Here is a 15,386-nt window from a genome sequence, read left to right as displayed (position 1 = left end):
TGAAGTTTACTATCTTCCAAAGTAACATCTATTGGTTCTTTATACTTCAAAAAATTATGATAAGTTCATGAGCGGATTCTATAAGTTTAACATCAACACAATCAAACATTTGAAGTTGACTTGAAATCAACATCTCGTATCAGACTTAGATAATATTATTTGTGTAACATACAAATACTAAACTAATAGATTCAATAATTTAAACTTTTGTTAGATACAACTTTAAAATGAGCGTAAGAGTAGGAAAAATCGAAGGTGTCAGAGGACATGAGAACGGGGGAGAGTATGAGAGTGTCATGACTTAATTTTTTAGGCTTTGAAGCATGGTCTGTGACATGGACTAACACTAAAAATATTATAAAATTTTGCGCAATTTAAAACAAACACTACATTTAAAAGACAAATCCAAGTGTCGTTTCGAAGTTTATTAAAACATGGAAAACCAAGGTCTGGGATACAAAATCAATCGATAAATCCCTAAAGGACTACCTCTCATTGGAAGTATTGAACATAAAATAGACTCCATCCTGGGGGCTGTCATTCCTAAAAGACTAGCGTATAAAGCCAATCTAACTGAGAGTAAAGAAATTCTGAGGCAAGTGGAGGAGCCCATGGAGAAGGGTTACAAAGTTTGAGTCCATGACGTAGTAGAATAAGAAATTGTTCGTTTGGAAGTTTTTTGAAAAGCTAATCATAGGTTCTTCCTCCATCGGAACAATAGGGCCGTTATGCTCATTACTAAATTTGTTGAAGAGAAGTCGGAGAATCCGCCATTTCGGCTACTATAATAGTGTATTCCATTGCCCTCAGTCTTATTGGTGTCAAAGAAAGATGGAACTTGACACATGTATGTCGATTGTAGAGTCATCAACAAAATGACGGTAAAGTATCGACATCTTTTCTTAGCCTAGATGATATGCTTGATGAATTTCATGGTGTTTATTTACCAAGTTTGATTTGAAATCTAGATATTATCAAATTAAAATGCATGTAGGAGACAAATAGAAAATAACTTTCCGAACTAAGTTTGGATTGTATGAATGACTTGTTATGCTTTTTGGGCTAACTAATGTTCCTAGTACGTTTATGCCGAATATGTTTTGAGATAATATTTGGGAAAACATATTATTGTGTTTTTTTATAATATTTTAATTTATTTGAAGACTTTGGTTGAGCATGTAGAACATGTTAAGTTAGTAGCTAAAACAATTAGGGATTAACCAACACCAAAAAAATGCAAGTGAAATTCAGAGTTTTCATGGGTTATATAGCTTCTATAGGAGATTTATAATCGATTTTAGCATCATAACTGCACTATTGAATGATTTAGAGAAAACAAATGTTGTTTTTAAATGGGGAAATGCGAGAATGCATTCAATGAGCGTAAGAAGAAATTACTAATGCACCATTACTTAGTGTCTTGCTTGACTTTGATAAAACTTTTGAAATAGAGTGTAATGCAAGCCGTTTGGGCAGAAGTGTTGTTTTGATGCAAGATGGAAACCCCTTGATGTATTTTAGTGAAAAACTAAATGAGGCAACATTGAACTATCCTACCTATTATAAATAATTTTTTTTAGTTCGTATACTGTGCAACACTACTTATGGCCCGGAGAGTTTGTGATCCACCCCAATCATGAAAGCTTGAAGTATCTTTAAGGGTCAAAGCAAACTAAACCGTAGGCATGCAAAGTAGGTGGAGTTTATTGAAACATTTTCATATGTCATCAAATATAAGCAAGTTATAATATGGTGGTTGATACATTATCTACAAGGTACAATCTCTTTGCTTCTTTTAGTACAAAAATTCTTGGATTTGAGCCGTTGGCACTATTTATGCATCTTGTCTTGTGAAAAACGCTATGGATGATTATTATGTATTTCTACTTAAGAAAAGTAAGCGTTGTATTCCTAAATACTCTTTAAGAGATTTACTTGTAAAGGAAGCACATGGTGGTGACTTAATGAGACATTTTGGGAATAATAAAACTTAGAATATGTTGCATGAACACTTCTTTTGACTGAAGATGATGCACGATGTTCATAAGTTTTGTAGCCAATATCTTAAATGTAAAGAAGCTAAATCTAGATCACGACCAAATGGATTGTATATAACTTTGGATTAATATGTCTATGGATTTTGTTCTTAGTTTTCCCAAATGAGAAAGGGTAAAGATAGTATTCTTGTTTTTGTAGACCGATATAATAAAAGGACTCATTTTATTGCATGCAACCAGATGGATGAGGCAGAACATGTTTTTGACTTATTCTTTAGGTAAGTAGTATAATTAGATGGAGTCCTTAGAATTATTGTTAGTAATATGGGTGTTAAATTTGTAAGCCACCTTTGAAAAATATTTTAGGGGTAAATTGGGTACAAAATTGTTGTTTTCAAGTACATGTCATGCTCAGATGATGGGCAAACTGAGGCGGTTAATAGAACATTACAAACATTTCTTAAGGCTATTATTTGTAAGAATATTAAGGAAGGAAGAAAATCATTTTTGAACTCGATGATTGAGTTTGGATACATTTTCGCAAAGAGCGATTCCATCTCAAAGGAAGACAAAGTTACATCTAAGGGATGACCGTTGAAAGTATTAATAACAATGCTTATAAAATTGATCTTCCAAGAGAATTTCCAGTACATTCAACTTTCAATGATTCTAACTTCAGTCCCTTTGATATAGGTGATGATTTTCCTCATTTGAGGACAAATCCTTTTGAAAAGGGGGAAGATGATAAGGATCACGGTGTTTCAAATTTTCTAATTGGACCTATTACACGATCCAAAGCCAAGAATATTCAACAAACATTCAATCTTCATCTAAAAAATTGGATAGGCTCGATTCAACCTTCCTCTCATGTGTTACAGGATAATTTGATTGAGAAAAGAACATTTGGAGCTTGGTAAGTAAATATTTGCACGATTGCTATAAATAGCACTTCATTGATATTTTTAATTCCATAATTTGGCCAAAAGGGTGGAAAGTTAGTGGTCAAAGTGATCATAACTTCTTTTTCTAGTTGACATTTAAAGGTTAGTTGGATAACTTACCAATCATGGTCACTTATTTAGTTTACATATGAAGAGTTTGAAGTTTCTTTTGGAGAGGCTATAAATACCACAAATTAGTATCTAAGAGACATTTTTTTTTTTATGAATGAAATTTAGCTCTCAAGTTGAGACTTTCCGTCTTGGGAATTTGAGCATCTCTTTGTCATTTCTAAGTTTCAAGTAATTCTTGTGGTAGATTGCATCTGAGTCGTTCAATTCACCCTTGATCAAGTTCGATTGTGAAATGACTCAATTTAGAACAAGGTTCCAAATCTTGCTTCTAGATCTTTGATCTTAAGAGGTAATCTAATTCTAGCTTTATCTCTTTGTTGATCCGAATTTTTCTTTGGTTCAAGGGTTCTTGTTTCAACAAAAGCTTGGATCGGGGCTGAGGATTAAGATTGTCTTATCACAATATGTGTGATGTATCTATAACACCTACTCCAGAGTCGGCTCCCGACCTTGACCTGCTCCTTAGTTACATTAAAAACATGAAAAATATGAAATGAGTACAAAGACTCAGTAAGTAGCGTACTTGTGGGCTCTTAATCGTGTCCTTAAGATTTGTTAGGATATCACACTGCTTGTCATGTTCTTATCCGAAAAACTTATGCCCTTAGATTCTATTCTTGAGTTCTTGTCTTTGTCTAGCTTAAGGATCTTCGTTCTGGATTCTGAATTTTTGTCCTTAGTTTTTAGTCTTAAAAAATTGGATTTTGATCTATGTTTAAGTTTGTATCCTTTTTATCCTTGGTCCTTAGTTCTTGTCATTTTTCTTAGTCTTGTTATTGGTTCCGGTCTTTAGTTTTTGTTCTTAGTCTCATTTTTATTCTCATTTTGTTCCCTAAGACATTTTCCTTGTAGTTTTGTTCCCTAAGACACTTTCTTTAGGATTTATAACTTGTCTCAAAGGCTTCATGTGTTCCGAGCAACACAGTCTAAACTTATGTCCAAGACTTTATGTGTTCAAAGGGATGTAGTCTGAACCTGCATACAAGGCTTCATACGTTCTCTACGATACAGTCTGAAACCTACACAAAAATTTCTTACATTTTAAGTTGTGGGACACAAAGTTTGATAAGGTCTATATGAAGCAACCCAAGATGAACAAAATCTGCATTTGAATCGACTTAAGTTCTATAAGGAAGAACTTTTTTGAAAAAAATTGAGTCTTGGAAAAGCTCTAGAGTCGGTTGTCCAATAAAGAAAGTTTGGGTTTGAACTCTGGTGAGAATAACAAATCCTGATAAACTTACTCCTTAGTGCACGAGAAGGTAAGAAAATAATCTCTCACTCTTCCTTGATACTCCATCTTTAAGTTTCATGAAGAAATCAAGGACAAAAAGACACTGTAGAAGGGTGAGAAAGACGAGTTTCAAGGATAAGGATAGCTTGTAACGACAACACACGTCTTCCTATCCAAGGACGAAGACGATGATGTGGCCGATTAAACTTTACCTATTTCAGACTGATTCTCATAAAATTTTCAACTGTCATAGAAACTTGACTCCCTAAGAAAGTTGTCAAACAAATTTTGGAGTAAATCGGATACTAGAAGCTCGAGAATTGAGGCCCCAAACACGAACTAAGAGGTAAGTAGCTATCTTGGACATTTCTTAAAAAGTACTTGTGGGACTCACTTAGATTTCATTAAAGACCTTAATTTAAGTATGATTTAAAGGAGTATGGGAGAAATAAGAAAAAAAAACGGTGAGTTAAGGACCTAAATCAAGCGTTTTGCTAAAAAATCAAATAACATTAAAATAACCTACTAAACAAACTCCCCTACCCATAAAATTTAAATTCTAGGTATAATATGATATGTTAAGTTTATATAAGTAGTTGGGTGGTATTGGATAAGGTTTAGTAGCAAAATAACCACAATGCCCCTATGTTAAATACACTCGGTTCATATCCAAATAGCCTCCAAATATTATGAAACTTTATAAGAATTCTTATTTTATGATGTTTAAGGATCATGTTAAGTTTTAAGACCATGGATCATGTTTGGGGCTTAAATCAAATTTAAGGTAGTAAATGACCATAGTGCCCCTAAGATTTCTTTTAAGACATTTCAAGGTCCAAATACTCTCTGTGACTCAAAATTTTAAGGCCTAGGTTTAAGTACATAGTTTACTTAAGATTTCAATAATTTTTTTTTATCTAAGTTTAGAACCTAAGCGAAATTGAGGGGTATGAGTTAATGATTAAGGAAAAAAGACAATACTACCCCTAATGACTCCCTAACCAAGATTCACGATTTTGTTAGAATGTTGAAGGAACATGTTATGTCCGAATGATACTTTGAATTACTCACATATTGCTATGAAAGGTTCATTATAAGAGAAAAAGGACTAGAATGCCCCTATTAATTAACCTAGAATTATACCATAATAGAGTTTTTTTTTATAAGTTTATGTTATGTTTAGGATTAAACCTTAATTTTTAAGTAATCAAGTCGTTACCTTAAAATAAGATGAGCTCTAAGTTAACACTTGACTTTTAGTAATCAGGATGTTAGCCTTGTAGTTTGAAACCTACGTCCAAGGCTAATATGTTCTAAGCAATACAGTCTAAAAACCTATGCTCAAGGTTTCATATGTTCCAAGCGGCATAGTCTAAAACTTGCATCCAAGACTTCTTTGAAACCTGCATTGCTTGGAACGTAAGTAGCCTTCAAAGCGGCATAGTTTGAAACCTGCATCCAAGCTTGGCTTCTTACGCTCCCACCGATGCAGTCTAAAGCCTACATCCAAGGCTTTTTAGGTTTCAAGTGACGTAGTTTGAGTATAAACATGATGTGTTATTGGAGATTTAGGGGTTTCTTGGGTTATGAGCCTGAGGACATCGATCCTTTGAGACCTTCTTAAGTTCTATTCCAAACTTATAGTTTTAAACATTTCATGACAGCATGTATATGTCGTTCATAGCATCATAAAGATCATCATATTCCTTGAAGTTCTAGAAAGATCATGAATGTCTATTATGGGTAAATTTATCATTTTTCTTAAATCTTAACTTATACTCCTAACTTGATTTAGGTTCTATACTTGATCCAAACATCTTAAAATCTTGGATAACTCTACGTGTCCTTAGATCATAATGTAAAGCATGATAGCACTTTAATACTAGTATTGTGAGTAAGGCCTAGGTCGGTCAGGGTAATACATCAAGAGGATTAGGATCCCAAACTTTATTGAAATGGTTAGGAGTCTCCTAAAAAGGGCCACAATCCTATCAGCCTATCCTGAGAGAGGGGTTGGGGCCACATAGGTAGCTAGTCGGCATACCGAGAGTTGCTCCCCCCACCCCACCAACTAAGACAACTTTATGGTCATCTTGGAGGGTTCACCAGATAATCTCTTCCATGGTAGATGTTCAGGTTAATAGACACTCTACTGTCCCATAAGAACTTTATGAGGTAGATAATCTTCCATGGTAGATGTTCAGGTTAATAGACACTCTACTGTCCCATAAGAACTTTATGAGGTAGCTCATTAACGTAGAATGACGGTTATTTTGCTGCATAGGCAAAACATGCTACTTAAGTCAAAGAATAGAAAGGTTGGATAGCTTGTACAAACCCCTAAGAGCAAATTCAGACTAGAGAATGTCTCAGAAGAACTTCGAGGTCTCCCCAAATGCTTAACTAACAATAGATACTAGGCTCGAACTTCACAGACTCTAGAGAAAAGCCCATGGATACCCAGTAGGATAAGGATGCGACGAGAGTCTACAAGTAGATTGCTTATTGAGTATAATTATACTCACTCCTTTCTACGTTTTCTTTTTTAAGTTAGTGACGTTGTTGATCGAAAAACGACTTTAAAGATAAAAATTCTGTTGTAAGTCTGGGTTAAAGGACCTTGATTTACAAGCCATGGGTTGAAAAAAGTCTTATTCAAAATGTTTCCAATTGTTGCATCACTCTCCTGGTTGCTCCTCTGCTTCAAAATCCAATCCTCTTATGCTCATTGGCCCCACGTTAACTGTGCATTCAAAGATTCAGTGAGAATGTTTTTTTTCTTTCAATTATAAAAATAGGGTTCATAATAAAATTGGTATTGGAGAATTTGGGTACACGTACCCACAGCGTCTTGTCCTACTAATTTAGGAATAAACTGTCTGATATGATCCTCAGCCGCTTGCTCAGACTTCAACGTTTGACACTCGAACGAAATCATTATGTCATTCTTTCCATGCTTTTTTTCAACCATTTTCACTACATCCTCTTCCCAACTGTCTACAACAGAGATAATAAACTTACTGGTGTTCATCAAATCAAACGTACGATTACTTCAAACAAGATGTCAATATTTATAAACATAGCTCAGCTCAAACATTCAAGACGATGAGGAATAGAGACGAGAATAAGTTCTGTATAGCAATTGTTGAGACTTACCCATGAGCATGAACGATGCTGCGAAACCGTGCAGCATCATGGCCTCTACGTTCAACAACAACGGTTCGTTCTTGCTTGTTCTGGCAGTACAACACAAAATGGAAATGGAGATGCAAAAGGATAGGAATGTGAACGAACAACTTAATAGAGGTTGCTGATTGAGAACAAAATTTTAGCAGAGCTGAGGAAAAGGGAAAAACATATCATACATACATTGTAGTTCGTAATTGTGAGCTTGATCAAGCGGTAATCCTCACCTCGGCTACACTCTCTTTCACATTCCAATTCTGGAACACAAATATGTCACACTAAAATTATTACTAAGGGGGAAAAGATAAAAACCATGCATTCAAAAAGAAGGATTAGTACTCCGGTGCGAGTTCCGTTCCTGTTAAGACTAAAAAGGGTTGTGAAAACAAAGTACCCTACCAACACCGGAACGTCAATCACAATGTTCGTTACCAAAATCCAAACAAGAATGTTCAGGTTAACCAGGTGAGGTATCTAGTATTCAAGCCAAAACAAATCTTATCATTACAACGATTAGCAAAACCAACAATTTCCTCGAACCTTTAATTTCCCTAACCTGTTTGCTCTCGCTCTTCTAAAACCGATGTTTCAACCTTGTTTCAGGCTGTTTCCACAAATACCGAACCCACAAACCATGTTTCATAGTTATACTTCAAATGCTATTTGTAAGAAAACATTGATAAATTTAAAAGAATCAAAGGCAGAGGTGTGAAGGGTACCGGTGCCGTGTAGGCCATAGCAGACGAAGTGAGGAAGTTGAATGAAGTGGCCAGAGACAGAGCCACAAGGCAAAAGTGCAATAGAAGCAACTCCTTCCATCGCCATTCTCACCTTATCTCCTCCTGATTGTATGAAACAAAATCAATCACTTCGAAATGTGAAAAAATATAGGTCATTAAGTTTATAAGAACCATCAATATTACAACATTCTTTCAGCTCTGGAAATAATCATAATAATAATAATTTGACTAACCATTTATACGTTATTTATACGTTGTTTTGAATTAAAAAAAGGTTGTGTCACAATAATTGAGTAGCCAATTTAACTAGAAAATATACAACAAAATAGATGCAATAGAAGTAATCATTTCAGACTGCCTCACATGTACATTCTCCTCTTTCCCCTAAACAAAATAATTCTTAATATCAAAAAGTAAATTAAAATACAAATGAAAGATCAGTTCGAGTTACCCAAAATCAGATTTATACATTTATAATAGATTTTGTGAGAATCCCACATTGGTTGGGGAGGAGAACGAAACACCCTTTATAAGGGTGTGGAAACCTTTCATTAGCAGACACGTTTTAAAGCCTTGAAGGGAAGCCCAAAAGGGAAAGCCCAAAGAGGACAATATCTGCTAGCGGTGGACCTGGGTCGTTATAGATTCATTGACATCAACAAACGAAAAAACAATCGAATCTTTGAAACAACACCCTAGGGTTTTATTTAAGTTTCAATTGTCTCCAAGTTCAAAAGCTTTCAAGAGATTCTAGGCTCCCAAAAGTTTTGATTTGGTCCTTGAAATTTAGTCGTAAATTGATCACACATGTTGGTCTTCCTATTTATGTGGCAATCAATGAGTGTTTGATCCAATATACAAGCAGGGACTTGAGCTTCCTATAGCTTCGTAGTCAGCAACATCTAATTTCATGACAGTGAATATGGCACATAGAAGCAACAAGATGACACAAGAAACAACCAAATTCCTTGAACTGCACTAGACTTTTAGGGAAAAATTGGGACACTAAACCAAAACCAATACCTACTTTACCTGGGAATGCAATGATCATCCATGAACTCAATACGATGTTGAAGGGAACCCTACCATATTGGACACTCTACCACTTTCGCTTACCTCATCATCCGAACAGGTTGAGAAATTCATAAGGCCCAGAAGACGATCCATCGGAACACAAGGATAAAGTTGGGCATCAGAAACAGTGTTCTTGTTCATCTCTAAATAAATTAGGTCATTAATTTTATAAGAACCATGATTATTACCACATTCTTTCAGCACTTCCCAACTCCAGACAAAGCCATTAATCAGAATTAAAATCACAACCCATAAAAATCCAGAACAATAAGAACAAACGACGCAAACGCAACAGAGGAGATAAAAAAACAAGCCGATGGAAATGCAGGAAGGTGAAAATGGAAGATACCGTATCGCCAAGAAAAAAGTCGTCAAAGAAAACGAAATTAGAAGCAATTAGGGCAATAGGGGCGATATTACCTTTAAGATCCATCCCTGGGGCTGTGTGTGGGAGGAAGCACAAATGGCTGAATCCGGATTTCACAACTTAAATTCTTCTAAACAAGTATTCATGTGGGAATCATAATGTATGTCTTAGATTACTAATGTAAACATTGTTGTAAACGAAATATTTTTGCCTCCCCTCTAGAACCAATCACGTACTAGAGTTTAGAAACCCGTTCATATCTTTAAATTTGATGGTTGAATTGAGTTGAAGAAGGTTGGAGGTGCTTTAGATCCAACTGTTAAAATTCAAAACTAAGGTCCATTTTTTTTTTTTTTTTTATGAATTTGGAAAAAAAAAAACCCTCCAAATTCTTCATTCATTGATGTTTAAACTCAAATTAAAGGATACCATTAGCTTAATGACAATGAGAGGAGAAAATTTTATGAAGAAATTGAGAGCTAAAGATGTCCCTATCATTCTACCCGATCAGCTCTAAAATTGTGTGGAAAATGAGTAGTAATCCAAGAACTTTGAACGAAAAATTGAGAGCATCCACAAATAGTCATCCTTCCAAAATTGGGAGCATTCTGACTTTTGGACTCTTGATGGTCTCGAGTGATCCTTTTGAAGTTCAGGTACTTTTCTTGTTTTTATTCCAGCGTTGCACCTTGTAGTTGCTCTATTTCTCATGACTACGAGTAGGAGAAAGGAACATGATTGTTTGATTGCTTATGGTGGTAGCATGCTGATTTTTGGACGTTTGATGGTCTCGATTGACCCTTTTGAAGTTAAGGTACTTTTTATGTTTTTATTCCTGCATTGCACCTTGTAGGTTCTCTATTTTTAAGCTGATTTTTGGATGCTTGATGGTCTCGAGCGATCCTTTTGAAGTTCAGGTACTAGCGATCCTTTTGAAGTTCAGGTACTTTTCTTGTTTTTATTCCTGCGTTGTACCTTTTAGTTGCTCTATTTCTCAGGACTACGAGTAGGAGAAATGGAAGGTGATTTTTTGATTGCTTATGGTGCTAGCATGCTGATTTTTGGATGCTTAATGATCTCGAGCGATCATTTTGAAGTCCAGGTACTTTTCTTGTTTTGATTGCTTATGGTGTTAGCATACCGAGGATGCTCTAATGCTTAGTGTGGACAACCCGATTGAATCCTGGATTTTTGTAACACCCAAAAAATGAAGGAAAGCTATTCATAGGACCGAAGGAAAGAAATTAAGCGGTCATTTCCATACCCTAAGAGAAGTAATCTTTGTTAGACGAACACGACTCTCCACAATGGTATGATATTGTCCACTTTGAGCATAAGCTCTCATGACTTTGCTTTGGGCTTCCCCAAGAGGCCTCATGAGTTAGTATTCCTCACTTATAAACCCATGATCCTTCCTTAAATTAGTCGATGTGAGACTTCCATCATCCAACAATCTTAAGAACTTAGGGACTTTGGAAAATGATTGGAAAGGAAAAACTAAGAGAAAAAAAAAAAAGGAGGAAAATGTCATTTTTCCAATTATTAAGGATCTTTCTAGTTTTTAATTCCTTATCTAGAAGAAATTTCAAGATGCTTGAGAAAAAACTGACCAACAAATTATGAATTTTTCGAGAAAAATAATAATAAAATATTATGAAAGTGTCAAATTATCAAATTACCCCTGAAGATATAGATAATTACGAAACTGCCATTCTAGCAAAAATTATATGATCAACAGTGAATATCTACACAAAATCCATCGAATCTCGACTCTCAACCGTTGGATCTCCTCCAAAATTGGATATATTTGATGCCTTGTGAATGTACATAATAAAATGATGTAAAATTCACAAGAAAAAGTGCAAGTATACACTACCACAAGTAGTAAATTATCGATTCCATAAGTAACCTATCTTTTTCGTTAATTTTATTGATGGAAATTAAATGAGTTTTTGGGTAACATTCAAATGTGTGTGGTGATTTTAACTACTCAAACAAAACTAAAACAGAGTGTCACTACGGTCGAAAAACAGAAAATGATGAGAAAATCAACTATAATGAGGAAGGTTCGGCTAAGAGAGATTAAATAGATAAGTTGTTGAGTTTTGTGGTAGATTTTAGTTCCTTTTAGTAGATTTTCAAGCCCACTTTCGAGAGTCATGAATGGTGATTATTTCCATAATAGTTGTAATTTCTATTAACAAGACTATAGAACAAGAATGATTCCTAACCCTTCTATGACCCTTCAAGTCTCCTTGCAATGAAACTAGAGTATTAAATAGGATTTCATTGCTCCCTCTCTTCTCTCGAATAAGAGAACAACTATGTATGTAAAGTAGCTAATTAAACATACATGTAAATCATTAACAACTTTTAATAAACTAAAATCATACCGTCAACATACTTAAATTATATTAAACTCTCTCACCTCCCCTATAAAGTTTAGCTCTCCATACAAACTGAATTAAACAGAGGAATCTGCATCTTTATCATGTAAAATTGATGGAATAAGAAAAGAGAATAAGAAAATAGAGAGTTATCCTGGTTTGTTGCCGTTCGTCAATGAAAGTTCCCTCCTCTTAGGCTCTCACGTCCCCAAAAACGATTCAAGGCAAGTAAGGACTAGTGACGGATAATTACTCTAAATTTTAATTCTACCAATCTCACTTCTCTCTTGCAAGCATAACTCCCCCTCTTTTTCCTTGTACAAGAAAACAGTATTTGTACAAGAAACTCATGAATGTTATGTGGTGAGAATGAAAGTACGTGTAACAAGTATGCTAGGTAGTGTTTATGAATAAATACATTATATGTTACGTCAAACTGTTTAACTAGTGTTTTGTTCATGTATATGTAAGTTCATAAAAAAAACGAACTATTGAAAATCTTCACTTCTTTTGGGTAAGATTTGACTGCATCATAGATCAACAAATGTCAAATCCTTTAATTGAACGAATTTAGGAGTCGAAACCCTATTTTCAACTCGTTGGATTTGAATGAGCAGATGGTAATCCGTTGATTGAATCTAATTTACGAATCAAAGCCCTATTTTCAACTTCGTTTGATTTAAGCTTAGACATTACATTGATAAACCATTTGATAGAGCCCAATTTAAGAGTCAAAACCGAGTTGACAATGCTATTAGATTTATATTTAGAGAGGCATCATTGGTAAATCATTTGATGGAGCCCAATTTTGAGATTTTATTGAAGGTCTTAAAAAACAAATTTTGAGACGAGACACCAGAGAAAAATGCTTAGAAATAAACTAACTTATAAAAATATAGAAGAAAAATCATAGAAAATTAGAAATATGGTCCAAGTCAATCGGGAGGGGTAATTTGGTCCATATATAAGGAAAGAGAGAGAGAAAGAAAGTTCTAGAGAGAGATAGAAGTAGGTAACCATGGCTCCGGCCACGAGAAGTCCGATTCCAACTATGCCTTCTTCATGAAATCTTCACATAACCTAGAAGAGAAGCATTCTTGACTCTTGAATCGTCCAAAACCGTCAAGAAATGAGAAAAATCTAAATGTAAAGTTTTGGAATCTAGATTCTCGGATTTCCTTTAAATTTGGGAAAAATATTAAGAGTTAGGTTGTGAAATTTGATAATGCTAATCCATGATGGAAGTTGTAGTCGATTCGGACAAGAGACAGGAGTCCCGACGTTCGTCACAATCTGTGAGTTTACACTTTTAGCTAACTTTGGACTCCGTTATATCCGTCTATACTTAGAAATAAATTACCTACTTGTAGATGGATATAAACTCTATAAATCTTGTGAAGGACTCTGTAAGGACCGACCTGACTCGATGACTCTAAGAAAACAGGTAAATTTTTCACAAAATGAAACAAACCAAATTTAAATCATAACATACCTTATATCAAAATAAAGTTTATACAAAGTATTTTGAAACACAATACGACAGTTAAAACACAAATTAAGGGATGATACAAAAAGGTTGAAGGACGACGGGTGAGGTTTTTCTATGGCACCTGCTCCAGAGTCTGCTCCCGACCTGGACCAACTCCTTATTACTTGAAAAAAATGGAGAATAAGGAATGAGTACAAGATTCAGTTGCCTACTTGTAGGCTCTTAATCGTGTCCTTGATATGCTAGGGTACCACACTTTTTCTTTTCTTGTTCGTGTTCTTGTTCTCAGTTCTTGTTATCTTTCTTAATTGGTTCTCCAAGACACTCCCGTTAGGATTTATTGTACTAGGCATAAACTTGTCAATTCGATTCCTTCTCCCATTGAGGACACTCATATCTAAGATATCCTAACCGATGACACTTATAATACTCAACTATAATTTTGTTGAATGAATGTCTACCTCTTCCTCGAAAAAATTCACAAGCTCGATCGCCTTCTATTTCACCGATTCTAGTGCTTGTTCATCACCTCCACAATCATTCAATCTTTGCTCTTGTACCAGCAAACTGGTTTGTAATTCATCGATAGTTAAGATGTCTAAGTTATTAAACTGTTCAATCGAACATAGAACGTAGTCAAACCTTAAGGTCATTGATCTCAAGATTTTTTAAATGATCACCACTTGTTTATGTTTTTAACATGAATTTTCATCTTTTTTGCAATAGTGAGTGTTCGAACAAAATATGCATCAACACTCTTCTTTCATTCGTAAGAGATATCAAATAGCGTACAAGACAAAAAATGGTTAGGGTTGGGTTTTAAAACATATATCTATTTATTTTCAAACATTTAATTAAGATTTACAACTCAATTTGAATATACAATTTGAAAAATTATCTTCCAAATAGTTAAAAATTATTATAGAATAAAAAATGTAATTAAATAAAAATAATATATGTATGGATGATTCTGTGGCCCAATGGATAAGGCGCCGGTCTACAAAACCATAGATTTTAGGTTTGATCCCTAGCAGAGTTGGTACATGACCCATAAAACTGGTGGACTATCTATTTATATTCAAACATTTAATTAAGATTTTTTTTTGGAAAGATTTGAAAATTATCTTCCAAATAGTTAAAAATTACTCGAGAGTAAGTAAAAATATTGTATGTATTGATGACTCTGTGGCCCAATGGATAAGGCGCTGGTCTACGAAACCAGAGATTCTGGGTTCGATCCCCAGCAGAGTCGACACAAGACTCATAAAGCATTTTTAGAGCATAGCATATACGAAAACGTGCCTATCTATTTATATTCAAACATTTAATTAAGACTTACAAATCAATTTTTTTTCAAAGATTTGAAAATTATCTTCAAATGGTCAAAACTTACACGAGAATAAGTAAAAATAATATATGTATTGATTACTTAGTAGCCCAATGGATACGGTGCTGGTTATGAAGCCAGAGATCCTAGGTTTGATCCCAGGCAGAGTGAGTATATGAAGCCAGAGATCCTAGATTTTGGGTCTCCTACTCTCGGATTTTTTTCCAAATTCGAGAGCAATTCTGCCACAAGTTCTATCAAGAAATCGATTGCTTCAAGAAATCGATTGCTTAAAGTGCCTAAAAACCATTCCCCCAATCCAATCTGTCATTAAAGAGCTTCAAGGAAAACTCAAAATTCCAACCCAAGGATACACAAGAATTCGTCGAGCAAAGACGATCCCAATAAGTTTCTGCATCTTCAAGGAATATTTCCATAGAAGACCAGAAAAGAAATAACCTCAGGAACGTTCCCAATTGAAGAAAATCCGTTTCGGGTTCAAATTGGAGCTA

At 34.7% G+C, this 15,386-nt stretch overlaps 1 protein-coding gene and 1 non-coding gene across 4 annotated transcripts; one reads left to right on the top strand and one right to left on the bottom strand.

The window, feature by feature from the left end:
• Positions 1-6,863: 6,863 nt before the first annotated feature.
• On the bottom strand, positions 6,864-9,888 carry LOC111779684 (uncharacterized). 3 transcript variants are annotated; one of them, XM_023659794.2, is made up of 6 exons: positions 9,725-9,888; positions 8,210-8,332; positions 7,674-7,747; positions 7,461-7,540; positions 7,146-7,297; positions 6,864-7,047 (listed from the first exon to the last, which is right to left on the bottom strand). In XM_023659794.2, the coding sequence occupies exons 1-6, from the start codon at positions 9,735-9,737 to the stop codon at positions 6,983-6,985; spliced, it is 507 nt and encodes a 168-aa protein (XP_023515562.1). In that variant the 5' UTR covers positions 9,738-9,888; the 3' UTR covers positions 6,864-6,982. The 3 variants fall into 3 exon arrangements, with proteins under 3 accessions (XP_023515562.1, XP_023515563.1, XP_023515561.1); XM_023659795.2 differs by having other exon boundaries at positions 9,654-9,857; XM_023659793.2 differs by lacking the exon at positions 9,725-9,888 and adding an exon at positions 9,263-9,456.
• A 4,838-nt stretch (positions 9,889-14,726) lies between these two features.
• Positions 14,727-14,799, top strand: TRNAR-ACG (transfer RNA arginine (anticodon ACG)). Its single transcript has one exon. It is a non-coding gene; the product is annotated as a tRNA-Arg (tRNA).
• The last annotated feature ends 587 nt before the right edge of the window (positions 14,800-15,386 follow it).

Source organism: Cucurbita pepo, chromosome 3 (genome assembly GCF_057944985.1).
Source record: "Cucurbita pepo subsp. pepo isolate OVF chromosome 3, ASM5794498v1, whole genome shotgun sequence".
Taxonomy (NCBI): domain Eukaryota; kingdom Viridiplantae; phylum Streptophyta; class Magnoliopsida; order Cucurbitales; family Cucurbitaceae; genus Cucurbita; species Cucurbita pepo.
Note: the sequence above shows the minus strand (reverse complement) of the source record. Positions and strands in the feature narration are given on the sequence as shown.

Coding starts and splice junctions, on each gene's coding strand:
- LOC111779684 (XM_023659793.2), bottom strand. Junction 7,541..7,673: donor TCACAATTACGAACTACAAT/GTATGTATGATA, acceptor TTGTACTGCCAG/AACAAGCAAGAACGAACCGT. Junction 7,298..7,460: donor AGCATCGTTCATGCTCATGG/GTAAGTCTCAAC, acceptor TGTTGTAGACAG/TTGGGAAGAGGATGTAGTGA.